Here is a 24,796-nt window from a genome sequence, read left to right on the forward strand (position 1 = left end):
AAAAGTCCATGTCTATTCATTAGGAGTTCACCAGTTATGTTCACCAGTAAGTGGATACTAGTCCATTTCCTCAGCTTTTGGTCTTTTTTTGTGACCTTAGGCTAGTCACAGTTCTTCGGAGCTCTCTCAGCCCCACCCACCTCACATAGTGTTTGTTGTAGGGGGGTGGGGGGTGGGAAAGGAGATTGTAAACCCCTTTGTTGAGTCTCCTTACAGGAGAGAAGGGGGGATATAATCCAAACTCTTCTTCTTCTTGCTTGCTTACTTGCCCTTGACTTTTCAGGAACAATATTAGGCAACCACTTAACGTATCTGCTCCTCCTTAGCAGGTTAAGCTGTGCGTACCCAGTTCTGTCCTGCAGCTTGGTTTAGTGCTTTTTGTCATGATCGTTAACCTTATCTGCATTTTACCTCCCTTTTGTGTTTGATTCAAATTGTATAGAGCCATCCTGAGCAGAGTTTCCCCCTTTCTTAAACCCACTGGCTTCAAAGGATTTAGAAGATAAAGACTGAACTGTTAGTACCTTTGTCTGGCCTGGCTCCCCACTGAGGAACCCAGAAACATTAAAAGACACATAGGGAGTGACAGAGCAGGCGGAGGCCTTGCTAGCAAGCTATTTGATGGAGCACACTGTGGCACTAATTACCCTCATTCCCTATCCAGTGATCTTTTTCTCCTGGAGGTTTCCCTGAGGTTTGGGTGCTGAGTTGCAGAGGTGGTGGTGGTTTTCTGACCTTCCTCATATTTTTATTTTCTATTGGTTGCGCTTCCATCATTTCCTTGCTGTTTCACCATGCTTCCTCTAATGCAGCCATTCCCAGCCAGGGTTCCATGGTACCCTGGGGTGCCGTGAGCATGTCCCAGGGGCACCGCAGCCCCCTTCATTTTTGTGGTGTCTCTTGCCAGTGCCAGCAAGGACATGGAGCTGGCCCAGGGGCAGGGCCTGCCACAAGGTCAGCAGCCACTTCCCCCCAGTGCTTCCCTTCACCCTGGGAGGGGAAGGGGAGGGGAAGGGGGGTGGCTAGCAGGGTCATTGGGAGGGGAAGGTGGGGGGGATGGCAGGGGTACCGTGAGATATGAAGAGTGTGGTCAAGGGTACCCTGACCTCGAAAAGGTTGGGAAACACTGCTCTAGTGACATCAAAGGTGGTTTGAGAAATTACGGAGAAATGATGAGGAGAATATGGAATGCCAACAAATGGAGAACAAGGAGGAAGCTTCTAGAAAAGCCGCAGCAGGTTGGCTCCCAAACTCTGGGAAAACCTTGGACGGAAAAGACCTTGAGTCAGTCCTCTGATCTTTTGTGCTTCTCAGGCATTTTGCTGGATGTCAGCAGCAAAGGACAGGTAGCGCACTGTCCAAGAACACCAGAAGATTTCACTGGAGTATTTAGGAAGATACCAAGTATATTCCCCCGCCATCACCCAATGTACACAGAATATACTGCTGCCATAAGAGGGGAAGGAAAGGCTACATTCGGGTGGATGATCCATCACAGCTATTTTGCCTTGCTGACTCTTCCTGGTTTTGACACTAAGCACTTGGCTCAAGAAGTGTGAAATTAGCAGGCATACATTGCCAGTGCCCCAGGAGCAATCCTCACATCACCGAAGAAGGATTACCAGCTGCCATGTTATTTTCACCTTACGCGTTCAATAATACTCTCAAGCCGAGCTCGAGTAATAAATGTATCCTATCCTGATCTTCATATTGCTAACAATGAGAACACTCCAAAAAAGCATCAGCCTGAAATGGACACCAGAGCCACATTATTACTCATTCTGCTTTAAAAAGGCTCCTGCTGCTTGCATCCTCGTGGTATTGACGATGACATAAAATAAGTCTCCCCTCCGCTTTCTGTTACCTACAGGAGCCCACTGCTCTGCACTCAAGTGAAAGGTGCTGAAGCACATCAATTATTCACAAACTTGCTCAAATTTGGAAGACCAAAAACAAAACAAAAATTGGGTCATTTTTCTTTTTATCCTCTGCAGGAGAAAACGATGCTCCAATGAGCTGCAGACCATAATGGAGAGACATTTTTATGGAGGAAGCAAACGGAGGCAACAAATCACTGGGCAGCAAGAAATGTGTCCCTTCGCTCCAAGTAATAAACAGACATATAAAACAGCGATTCTTTGCACACAAAGAAACAATTATGCAGTTCCAACGCCTCGTCTTGCATGATGCAGGAAAAAAGGCTGAATCCTGGCAAACAAAAACTCAAAGGATGTATGTTGAACTTTTCCTATTTATCTGTAAGTCTTGAGATGATGGGAGGTTACCCTCATGCTTCTGTTGGTGGTAAAAAAAAGAAGAAGCATCTGATGAAGTCAAAGATAAAACAAATCTTAGTGGTAGAGAAATGCAAGAAGAAATTACCACAATTCACTTTTTGGGCCTTTCCCCACTTCCCTTAAGCCCCGTGCTACTCCAGGAGAGTAGCGCGGGGTCCCTCGGCACTCCCCACAGAGGGGCGGCGACAGCACAGCCGCCCCGAAGCTGCTGCTGTCGCGCCCCTCAGTGCGCAGCATCCCAGGCGCTCTTCTCAACGGCGCCTTTTGATGGCCCCGCGCAGAGCGCGGGGTTGTGGGGACGGCCGGGCGCACCCCTGGGATGCTGCGCGCTGAGAGTAGCGCGCAGCATAGAGGGGAAGGACGAAAGTGGGGAAAGGCCCCTAGACAGGATGGTCCAAACTCAATTGCCCTTGGTGCACTTACAGTTTGGAGCGTGCCTCTGTGCTTTGCACAGTGGGGTTTCCCCATGTTTCCTCGTTGACACACAAGGAGATGGCCGCTGCTTCCTCCAAGCCAAGTTGCTGTTTTGTCTGATCCCTGCTTGTGGGTCAGGAAATTGTTTCCCACCTCTTTTGGGGTTTTTTAAAAAGCCATTTTAACAATGTACTGCAGGAGCAATAGATTGAAAGTATCAAAAATTTTAAAAAGCCTCACCGAAATCCTGGAAATGCCAGTGTGGGAGTGGGCGGAATTGCTCCTGCGTGGGTGGGGAAAGGCAGGCAGGAGCAGAAAAGCCAAATGAATCAGAGTATACACTGCACAGGCAGAGACAATATCTTAGAAACCACAGGTATTCTCTGATCTGTGGCGTGGTGAGTTCCGAAGAGAGGGAAACATGGATGTAATTCAGAAGCTGACCTGAAGGTAATGTAACTTGACTTGAAGAGACCAAACGTGCAAAAAAGGCCAATGTTTCCTGCATGAAAGTTGGATAGTATAAAGCAATAGAGATTTGTCTATTTAGTGGCTCATATACAATAATCTATCAGACACATGGAGTTCTAATGTGTTTTCCTCAATGGAGCTGTGCTTGCGAAGGTGGGAACAGCAGTGAAGAGACTCCTGAGCCCTCCCTCGTGTGTGTATTAAAAAAGGATGGTGAGTTCAGACTTCGGCAAATAACTTGTAGGTTTTGCTGCACAGATATGTGTTTGCAACCTGTGTCTAATGCAGCGATGGGCTGCTACTCCCCTTTGAGGGTATACTTAGTGGTATGCCTGAGTTAAGATGGAGGCGCATGATCCTATTTACTGGTGTCTTTGACTTAAAATGAGCTGTAGAGAGTCTTGAATTGGGTTGGGACCACACCCCTGCTGTTTTCCTGATTCAAATCCTCAGGGGCTCATTACTCTCTTGAGAATCACATACTTAGGAAGGAAATCCTCAACCAACCAAAAACAGTGTGTGGGGGGAAGGGGGAAGCAACAAAATGAAGGTTGAGGGAAAATCTAACTGAAATAGGTCAAGTAAATGAAAACAACCGACTGGCTCAAAACAACTGCAAGGATTCCTCAAACAGAAATCAATAGGTATAAAATAATTTAAATGTGATTAACACCAACCATATACATGATATTAAAATACAACCTACTAGTGTGCTACAATCAACAGTTTTGACCAAGGTCCCTTCCGCACGTGCAGAATAATGTATTTTCAATCCACTTTCACAATTGTTTGCGAGTGGATGTTGCTATGTCGCACAGTAAAATCCAGCTGCAAAGTGCATTGAAAGTGGATTGAAAGTGCATTATTCTGCATGTGCGGAAGGGGCCCTAGAGGTCTTCATTAGTAATATTTCACCATGTTCTCCAAATTGTTTAATATAAAACTAGAAAATACACTTCCCCAAAACAGCATCAATTCAGCATTTTAATATCTCTGTACAATGTTGAAATATTACCGATGTGATGAAGGCCCTTAGGACAAAATGTGTTTGATTTTAACTAGTATGGTGTATCTTTATCATAGGGTTTGTGTTAATGTTTAGACTACTGTATAAATGTTAATTTTTAAAGAAATTCTTGAATTTGCAGTCATTTAATTTAATTGACATATTTTATTTGCAGCCATTTAATTTAATTGACAGATTTCTCCTAAACTTTGGTCGTATTTTTACTTGTTGAATGACACCCCACCCCCTGCCGGTACCTTGGCCCTAATCCAACATAAGAATACAATGGCTCAAAGATATCAGGAGATGGATCTGTGTGCTTTAACCAGTTGAACCAGTTTTTTGGTTCAAATATATGTTCATAAACATGTATGGCATATAGGTATATCCATCATTTAAAAAAGGAAAGGTACCCTATTGATAGTTTAAGCATATTTGTTTTATTACTTCATTTATACCACACCTTCCTCCCAACAGGAACCCAAAGTTGCTTACATGATTCTCCTCCATGTTATCCTCACAACAATCCCATGAGGTAGGTTTGGGGCTGAGAGTGTGTGATTCACCCAGTGTCACCAGGCAAGCTTTGAATTTCTCTATCTAGCTGCAATTTCGTTTCACAGCTGAAAGGTAGAGGTGGTATAGATCATAAGTCTAAGTCAAGATGATGTTGTCTTAGGAGAAATGCAGGTTATTAAATTGTAGAGTGATCCAAGAAAAGAAAAGAAAAGAAAAGAAAAGAAAAGAAAAGAAAAGAAAAGAAAAGAAAGCCACATACCTATGGGGACCAGCTGCCCCATAACCTTGGTTTCCAGCTGCTGTTCAGTATAGCAGCAGAAGAAATTTGGGCAAGGAAAAAAAACCCAATGTGCAGCCAGGATACATCATTTCTGGTCACATACCTGAAAGTGATATCACCCATTACTGGAACTCCATAGAAGAAGAGAAGAGAAGACTTTGGATCTATATCCCCCCTTTCTCTCCTGTAGGAGACTCAAAGAGGCTTACAATCTCCTTGCCCTTCCCCCCTCACAACAAACACCCTGTGAGGTAGGTGGGGCTGAGAGAGCTCCGAAAAGCTGTGACTAGCCCAAGACCACCCAGCTGGCGTGCATGGGAGTGCCCAGGCTAATCTGAATTCCCCAGATAAGCCTCCACAGCTCAGGCGGCAGAGCGGTGAATCAAACCCGGTTCCTCCAGATTAGAATGCACCTACTCTTAAACACTACGCCACTGCTGCTCCCAACTGTATAGCAAAATGATGAAAGCATAGAATTTGGGAGGATTGCAAGAGAACCCCAGCGATATACGATGTTGCTTCCAGATACACAACCAGGAGTGATGTCACAATACCCAGCCCTGCCTCCAGAAACTTATAGTGGTGGCCAACCCTTGGGTTCCTTTAACCAAGCATACTGGCCTGTACTTAACCAGAAATTACCAAGACTTAACTTTTCCTTAAGAGAATGTTTTGATTTCCAGCCCCCAAACCCCACTGTAGATACCTACTTTACTCCTATGGTGCTTCTAAGGATCAGAAACACAGGGAAGGAGCTAAGCCAGGGGTCTGCAACCTGCGGCTCTCCAGATGTTCCTGGACTACAATTCCCATCAACCCTGCCACTAAGGCCAATTGGCCATGGTGGCAGGGGCTGATGGGAATTGTAGTCCACGAACATCTGGAGAGCTGCAGGTTGCGATTGCAGCAGCAGAGAGAACTGACAGAGATTGCCACTCTTTTTAAAGAAATTTTTAAAGTAATACATATTATTTTTAATATTTTATTTACTTTACTTTTCAATTTTATATTCTTTCAGTTATATTCCACTTTGAGTCTCAGGGACTCAAGGCACGTGACAAAATTAAAAAAGCAGTACAATTAAGAAAACCATTAGAAGATATATCAGCTCTTTGGAATTGCACGGTTGGATGCAGGAATTCTGTTCTCTCTTTCAATATTACCCTTTTAAAATATGAATATGTTTTATTTTCTACTGAGATTTTTATAGACTGTTAATGGACTTGATACATATGACTAATGGGCATTTAGATGCATTATTATTTCCTTTTTCTACTGTTAAATATGTAGCTGTGCCATCAGGGGCTGAATGCTGCTCATATATGCAGAAGTTCCATCTGTGAAAATACCCAGGTAGAAGGAAATGGGGAAAAGAGCCATCAGGAAGGTGGGGTTTCTAAGAAAGGTGTCTGAACAGTGCTTCCATCTGAACACTGGAAACTTCCCCTCATCAGAAAACATTCTGAGTCCAAAATACTGAAATATTTTTAATAGCAGACTCCAGATGTACGTAATCTTCCAGATGGCTGCAACAGTCCCTAATATCGATTAATCAGATGGCATTAAGTTCTCTGAGTGAAAAGCAGACAATTGTTTGGGACCTTATGCAAAAGCTGGAACAAACAGGAGATTTGATCCCTCTTTTAAAACCTTTGGAATCCATGGATGAGCATTCAGCAGGGCCGTAGATGAGACAGGGCTGTGGAGTGGGGGAAGGGCACCCACATTCCAAGCAGAAGGTCTCAGATTCAATCCCTGGCTCCTTAAGCGCTAGCGAAAGGATCAGGTAGGAGGTGATGTGGAACCATGGAGAGCTTCCGTCACCAAAGCAGACAATGGCCTGATTTAGGACCAAATTATATATTACATTTGCATAAGCTTGTCACTTGGACTGGCAGCCACACTGAAGCTGAGAATTCCTAGTGGCAACTCTGTGTAAAGGCACTACAGGAGCTTGATTTGGGTCAGTACCATGCTGAGCTCCAGCTCCTCAGCACTCTCTTTAATAAATGGCCTGGCTGGGGGGGCGGGGGTGCTATTAGCCCTCTTGGGGGTGGGCTGCATGGCATTGCACTGGAGTTCCCCAATGGGGCAAATAATGGTCAATTCCTTAGGGTACACATATAATGAGGGAAATATTCTGATTTGGGCAAGAACTTTGTATGGGTCCCTTCCTCAAAGTGGGATTGACCCACGATATTTCCCTCAACCTGGGTTTTTCAAAAAACGTCAAAATCACAATCTTAATAAAAAATCCCGGGTTGAACTCGCTTCCGTGGGAACGGCTTGGGTGCCCAACCGCTTTATTTTTCCTGCCTCACCACCTGTTCTCCTGCTTTACATCATGTCAGTTTTGTTTCTGCTGAGCTGCTGATTGGTATGATGGCCCGCCATTTCAGAAACATCCCCCAAGCACGTTTTCTCCCCTTGGCAGTGACTGTGACCACCATTTCACCCAAATGTGTACAGCAGAGGCATAGCTGGGCCAGATTGTGCCCGGTGCACACTCTGTGTTTTCTGCCCCCCTCTGTGGTGCCACCCCCTCTGCGGCTCCACCCTCCTTCCCCCCTGTGATGCCACCTTCCCCCCACACACTCTTGCCTTCGATAAACAGTGCAGGCTGGAGAAGCAGCCAATTCCCTTCAGGCTGAAAACGGCCTGGTGGGAACTATGCTTCCCATGAGACCTTGCGAGCTCCAAGGTCTCATGGGAAATGTAGTTCCCACTAGGCCATTTTCAGCCTGAAGGGAACAGGCTGCTTCTCCAGCCTGCACTGTTTATTGAAGGTAAGTGTGTAGTGGGGGCGCCATGAGAGGGCAGGGGGGCTGCGAAGGTTGCGGGGCAATTTTCCACCGCACCTCAGGCATGCGCCCGGTGTAATGTGCACCCCCTGGCCCCCTGGTAGCTACGCCTTTGGTGTACAGCAACGGATTCACAACAAATGCTGGCAGGGGCTGATGGGAATTGTAGTCCATGAACATCTGGAGAGCTGCAGGTTGCAGACCCCTGCTCTAGGCTGTTTGTGGAGGTCCTTCTTTGACCAATTGCCTGAGACTGTTAGTGGATATGTGGAGATTCAACCTATGGCTTATACATGAAAAGTATCTGCTTTGCTACTGAGTTGTGGTACATCTCAGAGAGAGAAACAAGATAATCTTGATTCCTCTCCCTCCTTGCCTGAAAGTCCCAAATGAAAACATCTTAAAACTTACAAATTAAATGAATCAGACAATGTTTCAAATTCTGGAAGCATTCTCTCATCTTCACATCTATGACGAGTTATTTATTGCAGTTCTATTCCCTCAAGAAAGTGATTCTAATGTACCTTTCAAGACTGGGGAAGTTTTTTTGGTTTTAAATTTGCCTTTTCTTTCCCAGATTTCATCAATGGCTACTGTACAGCTTAGTCCCACAGAGAATACCCAGCTGCTCAGGAACTTGAAAAAAAAGCATCTGTTTATTTTCCAAGTGCAAATGAAGCCTACCCTCAAAAGACTTCCTCGCTAGGAAATGAACAACCTGAACAAATCCAGAGGGGTTCCCACCCCTCCAATCAGGAGGTGTGTATTTTCTATTGAGGTTGCCATCCCTTGCTGTCAAAACTACTTAAAGAATATTCTGAAATCTGAATGAAGTCCCCTCCACCCAACAATTAAAAGGAGCAGGCTAATCTTGGAAGAATTATTCAGGCAAATCATTTTCCCCACTCACAGTATAAAGTAATGATAAGGTCATTTACAAAAGAAACCACTGCCTTTCAAACGCTGACTTGCAGACAGGAAGACCTGTGTGGAGGAGGGCCACAGATAAAACTAAAGACAGACTTCCCTCCCCCTTCCCCTCCCCCCCCCCCGGGCCTGCCTCCCCCTCCCCCTCCCCCACAACACCCATCTCATAGTCTTTGGAACAGATTCTGATGAGGGAAGGGTCCAATAAGGTTAATACCCCTACTTTGATCTCTGTTGAGGCAAGAATTAATTTACATTTCAGATGAAAAAGGTTGACAGCATGAAAAGGCATCTTGTTTCTGGTATGTGAATGTGCTGTAATAGATCGGGAATTCTGAAAGGAAGTTCTGAGGAAGCTAAAGGGATAAGCCGCACCGCTGCCTTGACTGGGAATAAGATGAAAGGCCAACAAAATTTCAGCGTTGGGCTGTGCTGTAGAAACATGTAAGCCAAAGGCTTCCTAAATTTCAAGACCATCTCCGTCCCTCCCCACTTTACCTTTTGGGGGGGAAAAGAGAGAGTTGTATAGTTTAATTAGATAGTTCCTCTGAAAGCATGGGGAACAAATGTAACAGTTGTACCTTAGAGAATCAAAATTTCTCATATTTTGACTTGTCATCGTGATCCCATTTCATATAAATGAAACAGTGCTCCTTAATAGAAAGTCTACTGTAAGTGTTGGAAGTGCTGGGTTTCTATGTCACCAACTCATATTAATATATGAGAAATGCGCCAGGATCCTCTCATGAAGCCCAAGTAAAGGACAATGCATTATAACTGCTAGTTATGTGCTGAGTCTCAGAAATCGAGGTAAATGTGGACATAATTCAGCTTGCTACTTCCTTTGAAGTTTCTCTGATTGTTAAGGGAAAGAACGCAGTACATCCTTAACGCTGTCACGGGGGAAAAAAGGGTTATTTAAAGTGGTTAGCATCCGCTGGACTATTCTCATGTTTATAAGGCTACAGTGAGGGAAGAAATTACACATCTTTCCTACATTATTTAGAGAACGTATATGCCACCTCTCCAGAGCCCTGTTAAATATTATAGTGTGAAGGCTGGATTCTTGGTTCCCACTACCCTCCACATACCATCACACTGGCTGGTTTGTGCTGTGCCGGTTCCCTCCCAGGGGACAGGAGGTTTCTTCGGGTTGCCATCTGACGTTAGGTTTTTCTGGCTTGCTGTTGCTATATTTGATTAATTCGGTTTTAATTATTTGATTGTGAGTTATTTTCATTGGCTTTTATCTTCTGTACACTGTCCAGAGCCCTTCAGGGGTGGGCGGTGTAACAAGTTTAATACATAAATAAATAAATATGTCAAGACAGAAATGGCACTAACCCTTTTTAGGAAGTAATACGAAATATCTTTACCAGCATCAACACAAGGCCTTTGCAAATGAATTCCCCATATCGGTAAACTGATCTTCAAAGACGTTTTCGCAGGAGATGCTGAATGGCCTTTTAAATTTGAATTTGAATTTATTAGCAGTCTGCCCAGTTCTGTTATTTTAAAGCGCTACGAGACTCGATTCGTGTCATTTGATAGCACGGAACATGCCATGCTTGCAGACAGGAGGCTGTGTTTTGCTATAAAAAAGATGGCCATTAATTATAGGCAAAGTTTTATGTGAAAGAGCCAGAGTGGTGTAGTGGTTAAGAGCAGCAGACCCTAATCTGGAAAACTCAGGGGTCCCTTCCGCACATGCAGAATAATGTACTTTCAACCCACTCTCACAACTGTTTGGAAGTGGATTTTGCTATTCCGCACAGTAAAATCCAGCTGCAAAGTGCATTGAAAGTGCATTATTTTGCATGTACAGAAGGGGCCTTAGAAATCTCTCAACCTACACAGAGGCAGACAATGGTAAACCACCTCCAAACATTCTCTTGGCTTGCAATCTGTACAGCAGTGATGGCGAACCTTTTCGAGAGCGAGTGCCCAAATTGCAACCCAAAACCCACTTATTTGTCACAAAGTGCCAACACAGCAATTTAACCTGAATACTGAGGTTTTAGTTTTAAAAAAGGGTTGGCTCCGAGGCGTGCTTTACTCGGGAGTAAGCTTGGTGAAGCAACCGTGCAGTGGCTTCGAACAGGTGAATCACGATCCTAGGAGGGTTTACTCAGAAGCAAGCCCCATTGCCAGCAACCAAGCTTACTCCCAGGCAAAGGATCGCACTTTAGTTTTTCCCATGAAAATCAGTGGGGTTTAACAGCGCTTAACAGGGTTCCCTACACTGTTTCCCCGAAACTAGGTCTTAGGTTTAATGCTAATAATCTCCCTGAAATAATTACACTATAATCACACTGGGGGACTGGCGGGGGAAGGAAGAGGGGTTTGGGGGGAGAGGGAAATAAAACTTTCGCTTTCCAAAACCCAATAAGCCCCCACCACAAAATAGAATAAAAAAGCAGTCAAGGAAGGCAATCCTAAGCAAGAATGCTGTGCAAGGTGTGGGATAACTTCAGGAAAGCGAAATTGGTGGAGCAGCCATCTGATCTGCGGTTTTACCTTCACGGCTCTTGACTTCCCACAAAAATGCAACAGGAACAGAAAATAAAAGCAGTTCTAGCAAAGACCTTGGTGTGCTTTTAAAAAAATCCTAAATGCATCTCAGTTCCTCCGCCCCAGGCTTGATCTGCCCATGCGACTGGCAAAAAACTTGGGTCTGAGCGTCTTCCTGGTGTATGTGGGACACATCCATTTGGATCCACCTTTTACCTTTTCTCCACATTTTGTTTGTTCAGCCCCTCGAGCAGCAGCAGCCAGCCTGCTGCAGACTCTAGCAGGTCCTGTGTGCACCTGCCGCTCTGCCCTGTGCTGCTCCAGCGCCTCCGCCCACCCACTTGTGCAGGGGTCAGCCTGCTCTAGTCTCCATCAAGCCCCGTGCACACTGCTCTGCGCCTCTCTAGCATCTCCACCTCCTCTGCCTCTGCCCCCCCCCCTCGGGAAGCAGCCACCCAGAACACAGGCACCAGGCCTGCCATCCGAGTCCTCCCTGCTCGCTGCGGTGCACGCACGTTGTGCCCAGCAGCCCAGCCCAGCCTAGATGTGTGTGTGTGGGGGGTGATTTTCTGCCCCCCACATGACAAACTCTGTGCGCATGTGTCCACAGAGAGGACTCTGAGTGCCACTTCTGGCCCGCGTGCCATAGGTTCGCCACCACTGCTCTACAGAGTCACTTTAAGTACGCTGTGAGTTGATGGCACTTTCCAACCACCTCCAAGTTTTATGTGAAGAGCCAACATGGTTGGGCTTTGAAGGACAGACCCAGATTCAAATCTCCATTCTGCCACGAGGATCACTGGGAGGCCCTGAGCCAATTACTATATCTCTGCTGATTACGCACAAAACATCTGCTGCTTGATGGGGGCAAGATTTTTTGTACAGATGTTTTTCTGCCAGCCCCAGTTTCACTTTCAGTCTTCTCAAACCAGCTGGGACAGCAGAGGCAAGGAGGATCTCTCCACCCCCATCCCCACCTTTCCTGTCTCAAGACTTTTGGGCTGAAACAGCATACGCAGGGGAGGTGTGGGGGAGGAGAGCCTGATCCTGGGTGCTGAATTGCTCCCCCCCCCCATCATGCTCCCCAAGACCTGTGGGGGGAAAGAGACCTTGGGAAGTGAGGTGGGGGAGAGAAGATCCTGATCCTGGATGCTGGACTGAGCGTGCTCAGTCCAGGACCCAGGATCATTTCAATTTTTATTTTAGAGGGTGTGTCTTTGAAGCTTCCCAGACTGGATATGAGAATCAGAAGGGATTCTAGCATCCGGTCTGGGAAGCTTTGAAGATCCACCTCTAAAATAAAAAGGGGAAACTATATATTGCTTTACCGCTGCATTTACCAACAACAAGCTGTCTAGAGCCCACTGTATTGTTTACCACAGTGACCTTTACTGCTAGTGATATCATAAGCCTCTGGTGTTCTCTGCGTCAAAGAGGAACCAACCCAGGTTAACATCAGCAACTGTAATTTCTTAGCACTCACTTAAAAGTGGCATACACATAACAGTACATAAGGAAATACCATTTGCATTACTGAGTAGGGTTGCCGGGTCTGGATTGGGAAATACTCGGAGGTTTTGGGGATGAAACCTGAGAAGGGGAGGGTTTGGGGAGGGGAGGGAAAGGACTTCTGTGGGATATAATGCCATGGAGTCCACATTCCAAAACGGACATTTTCTATAGGTGAAGTGATCTCTGTTGCCTGAAGATCAGTTATCAAGTGGAAGATATTCAGCCACCATTTGGCGGATGCCATTCAGAGGCAACAATTGTTGACCCCAAGAGTAAAGTAACCTCAGAGTAGGATTCTATTTCCTTTGGAATACAATGAGCTTAGTGAGGGCATCAGAAACATTATATGTAAATACTGGCCAATATTAAGTGACTTACCAGGGTGTAACAATCCTCCATTTATAGGACTGCAAAGGACACCTATTGTGGATTTTCTTTGTAAAGGCAGTTGGCCTAATACACATTTTTTTCTGGTATATATTTAATTACCGTGAAGGCATCTGTGTATGCCCGATATTTTGCATTGTATACCAGTGACTAAAAAGAAGAAGTTCTGAAATCTGCAGGGTGCTTTCATCCTTTCGCTTTCAGGTGCAAAATGGTGTGATTATTACCACCCGGAGCTTGGCAACTCTATTAATCAGCCCGTAATCATTTAAGAAGAAGAGTTTGTATTTATATCCCACCTTTCTCTCCTGTAAGGAGACTCAAAGTGGCTTACAAGCTCCTTTCCCTTCCTTGTCCCACAACAGACACTTTGTGAGGTAAGTGGGGCTGAGAGAGTTCTGAGAGAACTGTGGCTAGCTCAAGGTCACCCAGCAGGAATGTAGGAGTATGGAAACACATCTGGTTCACCAGATAAGCCTCTGCCACTCAGGTGGAGGAGTGGGAAATAAAACCCAGTTCTTCAGATTAGAAACCACTTGCTCTTAACCATTACACCACGCTGGCTCTCGCTGGCTCTCTTAAAATGCTGTGTTTGTTTCTTTAAATAAAGTGAGAGGTAAGTTGTAGAAGGAAGGGGAGGTGAAAGGGGGATGAGAGAGTGGTTGTCACTGGAGACTGACTATTGAGAGTCTGTGCTAGAACTGAGAAAGAGTCTGTGTGAGCAAAACTAGGGAGAGAGACATTCAATTGTGCTGGAAACTGAGAGAGTTGAGGTGACTTTTGCTAAAACTTGTAATGTTATATGAAGTGTAGCTCTGCCACAGAAATGGAACGAAACATTGAAAAACCAAAAATGGAGTCAAATCCTAACAGGGTCTCAGAGTTGAAAAGGAGGGAGAGATCGGATTGATGTAAAGCGAAAGTCACCTCAGCAGAAGTTGTTGCCTCAGTTTGTTTTATTGGCTGTAAATTATTTCTTGAAAACTTTAAGCTAAAGAACTTATATAAATAAAATTCAAATTTTGTTAAATGTAACCTGGAATCCCACACTACTAATTTCCTCAGGACCATGTAGCCCTTTGGAACTGCTTTACAGCTCAGAAACACTGCTTCAGGAGAAATTATAAAGAGATTTGGAATTAATTCCTGGTGGCAGCAAAATATAGATAAAGAAAAGGTAGAAACATGATTGTGCATTTATTATATTTATTTACAAAGAATTAAGAGAGGGGAGCATTGCAGAGCCCAATTGCTAGGAACTGACATTTGCTTGCAAAATGGCAGATGCCTACATCTTATCAGCTGGGCATGATTCACAAACGACAGGGAATGTGTGTGCCTGATGTGCCCCTCTCTACTTGTCCTGGGGTTTGAGAGCAGACTCGTGCTCTCCAGAATCTAGGGGTCTGCAACCTGCGGCTCTCCAGATGTTCATGGACTACACATCCCATCAGCCCCTGCCAGCATGGCCAATTGGCTGATGGGAATTGTAGTCCATGAATATCTGGAGAGCCGCAGGTTGCAGACCCCAGCAGAACAGCTGGTCAGACTTCTTAGCTGTCACTAGCCTTGGCACGTGTTCAGGAAGAGGAACATCCTCTATCCATACATGAAACTATCAAATGGTACCCTTTTAATTTCTGAAAATACTTTGTGCTTCACACTGACAGCAGCTTTGACTTTAGCATCCGACAAGGTGAGTCTCTGTCAGCCTTTTCCATTCTCCATTATCTACAGAAGAAGCTGGTAAGATCTGCTTTTTCCCCTTCCACAGAAGATCAAAGGAAGAAAACAGAGATTCGGATATGCATATTCCTTGGAACTTATGCTCATCAAAAGTAGTAGGATTTGCTTCTGTGAGAAGGCTTAGGATGGTAGTGTTACTCTTCCAGAGTAGAATTGTACATGGAGAAACATAGTAGTAATGGTTGTTATTTACAATGCAAGAACAATGTAGACAGAACAGGATTCGAGTGGAAAGACTCGAGTGTTGCCTTGATAAGCAGAAACAACCCTCCCCCAAATATTTTTAATTCATGTTCAGATGTGTCAGGATATCCTTTTCTGTGCTGATATTGATTAAATGTCCCCATATCTCCCGACTCGACCTCTCCGTTTGGCAGAGGCGAACTTACGGGTAGTCCCCCACCCCTCTATGATGAGGCTGGCTTCTACCTGGGCCAGGGTTTTTATGACCCTGGTCCCAGCCAGGTGGAACGCCCTTTCTCCAGCAGTCAGGGCCCTGTGGGACCTTGGCGAGCTCCACAGGACCTGCAAAACTGAGCTGTTCCACCAGGCTTTTTGGGGCGGGGGGGGGGGGGCTGGCCGCTGAGTTACCACCTCTCTTTGATGCCCATGTACAATCTGTTAATTTTTGACAATTTGCCGGCCCCCTCCCAGGGTTAGGACCAGACGCCATCTGCCAAATTGTGGGTGGGTTGTATTGTTGCTACTGTTTTAACTGGATTTTATGGATTTTAATGAAGTTATTCTATTTGTCTTTGTATACTGTTATTTGCTGTTTTCCTGTCTGACTTGTACACTGATTAAATAGAATTAATAATAATTATCGTCATCGTCATCATCGTCATCATCATCATCATCATCATCATCATCATCATCATCATCATCATCATCATCATCATCATCATCATCATCATTATTAAATGTTCCCTTACTTCCCAAAGCACCAGCTCACCCAGGAGGCTGTCCATTGCAACTCTGCAGGACACCCTCCCTGTTGTGACCCTGTCTTGTTCGAATCAACCTCAGCTGTAAGGGCCAAACTGATGCGGCATTTTAAAATAAGCTATTCCTGCTTCCTTGACCTATAGCCACCCAGCAGCTATGGGGAACTAATTTTCAAAGTGCCATAGGGGCTTTAGATTGAGAGCATGGTGTAGGGAGAGGAGGGGCTTCTGCCATTCCCCCTATGCTGTTTTCCCAAGCTGAAACAGCCCGGAGGGTGTTATTTGACCCATTTCACTGCATCATGTGCAATATTTCAGGAATATGGTACATGGGGGAAGGGGCAATCCCCATGCCGTAGTCCTGATTCAAACCAGGCCACTGAGGAGCTTTCAAAATTAGTTTCCCCATAGCTGCTGTGTCGCTATTAGCGAAGCAAGTCTTCTTTAAAAACGTTACGTTTAGTTTGGCCATTAGGATTTGCAATACTGTCATGTTTCTGTATCATTTAACTTCTCCTCATACAGACAGGTACTAGAACAGACTAGCATCACAGGAAGCTGTTTGTTTAGACCAGGGGTAGGGAACCTTTAACACTCAAAGAGCCATTTGGACCCGTTTTCCACGGGAAAAGAAAACACTTGGAGCCACAAATAATTTTTGACATTTAAAATAAAGATAACACTATATATATAGGGGGGGTTTTTTACCTTTTACTCCGCTCATTCTGAGAAGCGCATGGATGCGCAGGGCGGGCAAGGATGAAGCCGGCGGCTCGGCCTCGCCGGCCTCCGGGAAAGCGCCCACCCCACTCCAACGGGGCAGGTGAGAGGGGAACCCTGCGGCACGGCCCAGCCGATCGTGGGCAGTTGGTGCGCCCGCCCTGCTGCCTGCAGGGCTGGCAAGGATGGGGCCGGCAGCTCGGTTGGTGGAGCCACAGTGCAAGGGCAGAAGAGCCGCATGCGGCTCTTGAGCCGCAGGTTCCCTACCCCTGGTTTAGACACAGTGTGGGTTACACTTGCCTCTTTCCAACCAGGAAACATGCTCAGCCCAGTGACTTACATGCAAACACAAGAGCAGATTATTCCTGCAAATTTCTAATAACAAACCTTTTTAGCTGAAGCATGAAGCGCGCCTCAAATTTTAATTCAAACAAAACATGCGGCTTGGCTACTGGAAGCAGGAGACGTGTTGCTTTTGATTTTCTGCCAAACTCTCATAGGTTAGGGGAAACATTAGAACAGCATTCTGTGCACGCTCCTGCTGGCTATTCAGCAGAATGATAAATGCACAATGCAATACCTGCATCTCGTCATTCCTGGGCCTAAATAAACATCCATGCACAAAGGTGTATAACAAATGGCTTTTAAAAAATGAAAAAGGAAAGCTACTTCAGGAAGAACCATGTAGAGGTGAGAAGGTGGGCGCCTAACCATTTCTTTTCTCTGCTCCAAGGAATGCGTTCATTCCTTCGGGTCTTTGTTCTCTGTGGGGTTCCAAGCATTTTCTTGGGGGCCAAACACATTCTTGGATCCCCACTGGGAAAAATCACCTGAGTTGGAGTGGAGGTCAGGAAAGAGGAAAGCACTTCTCTCCTCTGCCTCCTCTCTGCTCAAAATAATCATTTTCTTTCTCAAAACAAAAGGTCTCCTGGGGTTTCATTCCATGAATCAACTTGGAGCCAAACTATACTTGGCACTGGGAATCTGTGACTGGATGTATAATTTAGCCATGAACAGCAGGTATGGGAGTGACAGTGTGGGTCAGGGCAATGTGGCTGGTGTGTCTCTTTCCCTGTACATTTTTGTTGGTCAAAACACTCCTCCCCTGATCTGTTTTCTCCCCATTGAAAAAAATCAAGCACAACAATAGTTGAGGAGTGTGATGGATTAGGCTTTTATATGGTTAATTTGAAAAGATGCAGTTCAGCCAGAGCAGGAGCACCAAGTGTTAATCAGAGCGCCACCTGATTGGATGGCTGAAATGCAGAAGCCAGAAGCCACAGATAGGGTGTGCTGGCTCATATAAAAGCAGGAAAAGCCTGTCAGAAAAACAGAGGGGAGATTTTGAACAGATCAGAAAGATCTTGAGAGCAGCTTGTGAGCTTGTGTGACACCCAGAGTGTGTCAGTCCTCAGATTCAGTCAGGAGAAGGATTAAACCACAGGTGCCCACTTTTGTGAGTAGCTTGGCTGATAGTATTTCACATGGGGTGGTGCAGTGGTCACAATGCTTGATATTAGGGTCTAGTAGGTTCACGTTCGAAGCCCCACTCTGCCATGGGAGCCTGCTGGTTGACCTCGGGGCAGTCATACGCTCTCAGACTCGCCTACTGCACACAGTTGTTTTAGATGATAACATGGAGGAGCAGAAAACAATAAGCTACTTTGAGTACTTTGTAAGCTACTTTGAGTCCCTGTTGGGGAGAAATAAACACAAATGCATTTTTCATGCTTCTAGGCACCTTTTTCCTGCACCCAGCACCCACTATGAGAAAATGGAATCTTTTTACAATTCTAAACCCCCCCCCCCAAAATTAGATTTTGATTCAGCTTCCTTGGGACCCAAATCAGGTTGTGGCAATGCGCTTGGGAGTGCTGGATTTGCTCATGTGCACGCTCTCTGGCTCTGAACCCATCCGTATTATCTAGTAATTCCGAACAGGTAACAACAAACAGGCTTGAAGCTCTTACGAAGGTAATAAGCATCCTGGCATGTTGAATCCGCTGGACCTGGTTCAGACAGCGCTCTTTCACCAGATGTCTGAATGCATCCTGACATATGGCGCAGAAACCGAGGATCAGAAGCAGAATATTTAACAGCGTTTTCTGTTTTGGCTGTGCGTTATTTCTGTCAGATGCAAACATGGACATGGGAAGTTACCCACAGTTAAATAGGTGTCAGCTGTGAAAATATTGTTTTAATTACCTGCTTGAATATGAATAGCAGCACCCACTCTTCTGGTTTTTATATCCTTGAACTTCCTGCGTGCATCATATCCTCTCCAGGCTAAAAATACAAAGCCATGTGTTGCAAATTATGCTGACTTGAAAAGAAAGGCTACAGAGTCACAGAAGTGCCGTTTCCCCCTTCACGCCACCCCTCTTCCTTATCCCACCCAAGTGCTATCGCGCTTGGGCTGCCTGTCGAACACCAGCTCGTGACTCAAGTCTGTCTAAGCGAGGCAACTTCAAGTTCATTCGTTCTTCTGTCACGGTATATGTTCTCTGATCAGGCTTGCTACCTTCCCTCAGAGGGGAAAAGAAACAAAAAAGACCAGCTATTGTTTCTGCATGTGCTTTTTTGAATATATGCAAATCCAAAGCAATCCTAATCGGCATTAAAGCCGAAGTGATTTTTTTAGGACAGTGACAACCCGCAAGCTCCACCTTCCTTTACACATAGGCAGTCTTAATGCCAGGCAGATGGCAACTATTTTTTGGTACTTTGAAGTGCCAGAGCCATTTTATGAAGTGGTGAGAATGCGGTTCTAAGAACTGCCTTGCTGGACCAGACCAGTGGTCCATTTAGCATCCTGTCTCGCACAGTGACCAACCAGTTACTATTAATATGAAAACATTTGAATACAATATGTAATATTTGTATATAATAGGAAAACATATTTATAAAGAAAATAATTATAATTATAAACGCTAATTTTATAACAAATAAATTCTATTTTACTTATTTCTAATTTTCTTCTAATTTCATGATAACCATCTATTTTCAATAAAAAAACAAATGAAAATCACAAGAATCGGACATATTCAGAGAGAAGAAAATAATCAAAGTAAAAAAAAGAACTATTAACATTTTTCTTTCCAATAACAATTAACATTTTCAATGAGAGAATAAAGCTATTTTTTCTTATGCAAATGATAAAGTTGATAGAGAAAATAGTTAATACTTAACATTCTAAGTTAAATACATGGACAAAGATGAAATATGTCTTCTGTATTTCTTTTTTCTCAGTAATAAATTTAATTCTTATTTGTTCAGGTATTGAACATACAGTTTCCAGTTTTCATTAAATTTCTCCAGGTTTTCTTTTAGTTTCCAAGTTAGTCTATCAATTGTCATTATATTTTTTATTTTCTGTTCCCATTCATCTATTTTTGGTATTTGATGTATGTAGCAATCTCAATAGAAGACAGAGCATTCACAGGCTAGCATTAGTATGTCAAAACTGCAGTCACATTTTTTTTTTCATGTTAAAAACAGAGGTAGGGTTTGGGGAGTTGTAGGAGCAAAAATAGAGGGAAAGCTGAAGTTTTTTGTGACACTCTAGGAATCTCCCCGCATCTCTATGGTAACAATCATAGAGAATTGAGAGATTCCTAGCATGTTGCTGATGCTGTGATGTCACTTCTGGAAATGCAGCCTAAAGTGACATCACAATGTTGCATGATGCCTCAACCCCCCCCCCCCCCGCATGATCATCATCTTAGTAGGGATCATGCTGAAACTGAGCATGCCAAAGCCAAACGGTGACTATTCTGCATTCAAAATTGTAGTAATTCAGCACTACAGGAAAAAGCTCACCAAACACTTAAGTGGTTTGGAATGTAATGTCTGCTTTTGTTGGTTTGTTTAAAGGCAGATTTTGCAATCTTTTTTCTTCCTTCATAGCCTCAGAAAGACATTTAACAAGAATGCACTGCCTTTGTTTACAGGCAAAAGCTATAAAAATGTTTTAAGCAAAGACATTAACGATTACTAAGTTGATGTTAGCAATGAATCACTGTAATATCCGCATCAGTTAACTGGAAGGAAAGAACCCACCACATGTTATTTTGATTTCACACTGAACAATTAAGAAAACGAATAGGCAATTTGCATGCAATTTAAAAGGCTTGAAGCTCTGGGATCATCTATGCTGCTGTTGGGAAATCTGAACATTTACCTGACTGAATGGCAACGGCACTGTTTGCTCTTTTCTGTTTGAGTTTCTTATATCTTCTCGCTCCGAGCCATCCTTTGGTGTAAGCCTGCATGACCACCACCCTGCCTATAACTTCACGCAGGCACAAGTTCAGTTGCTCAACATGATAATACTTCAAGAACACCTGAAATGAAAACACACAGAGGTGAAATCAAACATGAAGTTTTCCAGTCTGCATTTCTGCATTCCCAAGGAAGGAAGGCGCATACCACTTGAATTTTCTGGCCAGTTCTTAGAAGCAATGTGAATGTTAAACCGGGGACATGGTACAAGCCCTATGTAGTGTTAGAAAGTTTGTGTCCTATTTTTCCCCTTTGTATTAGATCCCAGTCTGGAAACACTGCCCTCTAGAGGGAGGTGAGTTCTACAGAGACGTAGCTGAAGCTGTAGTGCATAGGTGTCAAACTCGCACCCCTCCATATGTTGTGGACTACAGTTCCCATCATCCCCTTCCAGCATCATGCTGGCAGGGGATGATGGGAGCTGTAGTCCATAACATCTGGAGGGGTGCGAGTTTGACACCTGTGCTGTAGTGGATCTAGGTAGGGGACCCAGGCACCACTCTAACACGTCACATGGGGGCACATTGAGCCATCCCCCTGCCCTCCCTCCCAGGAGCAAGCAGCAGCAGCAGCTCTCCCACCCCCTGCCCACCCGATCATCAGCTACTTTTTTGGACACCCCTCCTCTACTGCTGCCACTGCTGCAGACATAATTCACTGCAGAAAGCCCATTTCAGCAGATTAGGTGCCCGGCTCTCACCAAACCGCAGCTGGGTTCCTCGGGGTGATGTAGGAAGGCCACTGTGGGGCATTCTCATGACAGTTCCCTCTCAGAGAGTGGTTTGGGTGGGCACTGGAGGAGAGCCAATCGATTCAGCTTCGCCAAAGTGGTGGCTCCTGCTGCTGCTTCCACTGACAAGCTACAGGAGTTTACTACATTAGTTTAGCTTTCAAACACAGTAAGGCTGTGTGGCTGCTTTACAGCAAGATAGTACACTTTGGGCACTTTCGCCCATGCAGAATAATGCACTTTCAATCCACTTTCACACTTGTTTGCAAGTGGATTTTGCTATTTCGCACAGTAAAATCCAGCTGCAAAGTGCACTGAAAGTGGATTGAAAGTCCATTATTCTGCATGTGCAAAAGTGCCCATTGACCATACCTCCTGCTCTAAGAGAAGCGAGACAGAATTTATCTTACCTTTGTTTTCCCAAGTAACCACTTGTCTAACTTGACTTTTTGCAGGATGGCAACGCAGCTGTCTTTGCTGGCAACAGGAGTCTCGTGTGCCTTGAAAGCAATGTAATAATACCTATGGGAAAAAAGTACAAAGAATAAACAAGCAAGCTTGTTTGTTGTGGCAGAGCTTATGATTCCTAGATTCAAACATTCCTGTAAACACCGAGAATCATACATTTTCAGCCATGAAGTTGGTCAAAGGCAGAATGAATCCATTCTGAATAAGGCTGCACAAACACAGAAGTTCTTCTCTGGCTTCCAAACTGCAGTCTGTGTTATTGTTTTTTAGCATCCACATCCTCTAATTATCCACATTTCATGATTTTTCCAGTTCTTGGTATATTCTTTTTCAAACCTGGTTTGGGACAATTATAGCTGCCAGGCCTCCTCTAGGGCAAGATGCTTACTGCCAGCTGCTGCCTTTGTAGACAGTTTTTGAAAAGTCAGTGTTGTGTGTGTCACTATGTAACTCCCAGGAAAACCCCAAAAATGGTGCAGCACCTCAAGAGTTTCTGGAAATTCCTAGAGATGCCCTGTATCACTTTCAGGTTTTCCCCAGAAGTGGACCACCCCCTATGTCCCCACCTTCAATCCTCCCACCTATTGCCAGACACAGCCTAGTGACCTTAGGTACAATCATTCTATAAGGAACACAGTCCAAGTGTGTAAACATGCCACTCAGACAGGAAGGTGTGCATTTTCAAATGTTCTGCCCACATCTGCCTCATTTCCCTTCTATCCTCTCCTCATGGTCGTTATTTTCTCCTGTGCCACCAGAGGGCTTTCAGAGGGCAATTTTTAATAAAAGGTATTGCAATGAAGCATTGTCAGTCACTAAAGACTTACAAACAACAGCAAGTGCGTATAAAGCACATGGCAGCCAGTAGAAATGATCAGTCAGTTGCAAGCTTTAAACCTGCTCATGCACTTTGGGGGATGTTTTCCAAAGTTCCCATGAATTCTGCAAGTGGTCCTTAGCACCTACAGATACACTCACAGCAATAGTTTCTCTCTTGAAATTACCCACCTCCACCTGCACACGGGAGAAGACAGGGGTTAAACTACCCTGAATCCTGGGAACCTCGGAATGAACTGTGCTATTTTCTATAAGCCTTTACAATAGTGGGGAGAGAACACCTCAGATGCAACGTCACCAACACTCAGCACCGTTAAGTAAAACACTCATGTTAATTTCAATCTTTGATTAAACTGGTGCTTAAACTGTTATTGCAATCAATAAATCTTAACAATGCTAAAAGTTGGTTGGATCATGCCCATAATGGAAAAAGGAATGAAAAAAATGAAAAGCCATTCTCAGGATTGCTGACATATGCCTAAAATATGGGAGCAGCAGTGGCATAGTGGTTAAGAGCAGGTGTACTCTAATCTGGAGGAACCGGGTTTGATTCCCCGCTCTGCCGCCTGAGCTGTGGAGGCTTATCTGGGGAATTCAGATTAGCCTGTACACTCCCACACACGCCAGCTGGGTGACCTTGGGCTAGTCACAGTTCTTCTGAGCTCTCTTAGCCCCACCTACCTCACAGGGTGTTTGTTGTGAGGGGGGAAGGGAAAGGAGTTTGTAAGCCCCTTTGAGTCTCCTCACAGGAGAGAAAGGTGGGATATAAACCCAATTCTTCTTCTTAAAATGTGGTGAAGCAGCATATGGAACATTGTTGTTTTCTCTCTGGAAAACACCACCTTTATCTCATTTGTTTGCTTAAGGGGCAAGATACAAATTTAAAACAAAGGCAATATAACAGTAACCCCAATTTTGGAAGAGGCACCTAAACCTTTCCCAGTTCATCATTTCTCCATTCCAATATTTTCTCCAGATGTGCATTCAAAATGCAATGCTGTAATTTGTTTTGAATTTCACAGGGACGGTGGTTTGAAGCAGAGTAACAGCAAAGGGGAGAAGGAGAGGGCTGTGAAGGATGGGGTAAAACCCCTAGTAGCAGAGCAGCGCCACTCTCAGAAACTCAGTAGGAACTCACACGCACACAGCTATTCGGCTTCACAGAAGCGGTCCTGCTTTTATTGTTCACAAATATTGGTTGCACAGACAAAGTGCTTCGCCAAGCTGTGCGAAGACAAATGCCTCCACAGACTTCAGTACCTGCAGCCTTATATCTAGTATATCAACCAATCACAGTCTCTTCCCAATTAGTGCCAGAATGAGGCTGCAGTCACATGTTAACTGTCAAGTAGATTTTGATGATCTAGCACCGTGGTGGCGAACCTTTGGCGCTCCAGATGTTATGGACTACAATTCCCATCAGCCCCTACCAGCATGGCCAATTGGCCATGCTGGGTAGAAGCTGATGTATGATCCTGGCATCTGGTCTCAAAAAATTCCTGTGATATATATCTGTTCAAAGTGCTGTGACAAGGATTGCCTGCTCTGGGGTGAGGAATTCCTGGAGATTTGGGGGGGGGGGTGGAGTCTGGGAGGGCAGGGCTTGGAGAGGGGAAAGACTCAATTGGGAAGACTTCAGTCTTCCATCCAAAGGAGCCATTTTCTCCAGGGGAGCTGCTCTCTGTAACCTGGAGGTCACTTGCAAATCCATCTGGAGAATGGCAACCCTAAACAACCAAGTGAGCACATATGCCCGCCATTTTTTCTGGTTTAAATTCCCACTAGGATGTGGCTATGCTTTCAAAAAATGGTGTCGTAGCTCCGGTACATACACTGGCATGAAGCCTGTGTTGGATTTCAATCCAACATTTGCAATTTCAAATACTGCTTTGGAAATTCATTGCATTTCTTGGTTGATTCTAAAGCAACGATGTGCCAGTTTGCT

General features: G+C 44.7%; 1 protein-coding gene across 7 annotated transcripts in view; it reads right to left on the reverse strand.

Annotated features, from left to right (window-relative positions):
* MYO3B (myosin IIIB) overlaps positions 1–24,796 on the reverse strand; it is a 349,141-nt gene that overhangs the window by 103,707 nt on the left and 220,638 nt on the right. For all 7 annotated transcript variants that reach the window (XM_048486352.1, XM_048486350.1, XM_048486349.1 and 4 more), the window contains 3 exons: positions 21,957–22,068; positions 20,716–20,878; positions 18,741–18,821 (listed from right to left, as the gene is read on the reverse strand). In XM_048486352.1, the coding sequence (XP_048342309.1) occupies positions 18,741–18,821; positions 20,716–20,878; positions 21,957–22,068 (356 nt within the window). The remainder of the gene's footprint in view (positions 1–18,740; positions 18,822–20,715; positions 20,879–21,956; positions 22,069–24,796) is intronic.

This window comes from Sphaerodactylus townsendi, linkage group LG02, assembly GCF_021028975.2.
Source record: "Sphaerodactylus townsendi isolate TG3544 linkage group LG02, MPM_Stown_v2.3, whole genome shotgun sequence".
NCBI lineage: Eukaryota > Metazoa > Chordata > Lepidosauria > Squamata > Sphaerodactylidae > Sphaerodactylus > Sphaerodactylus townsendi.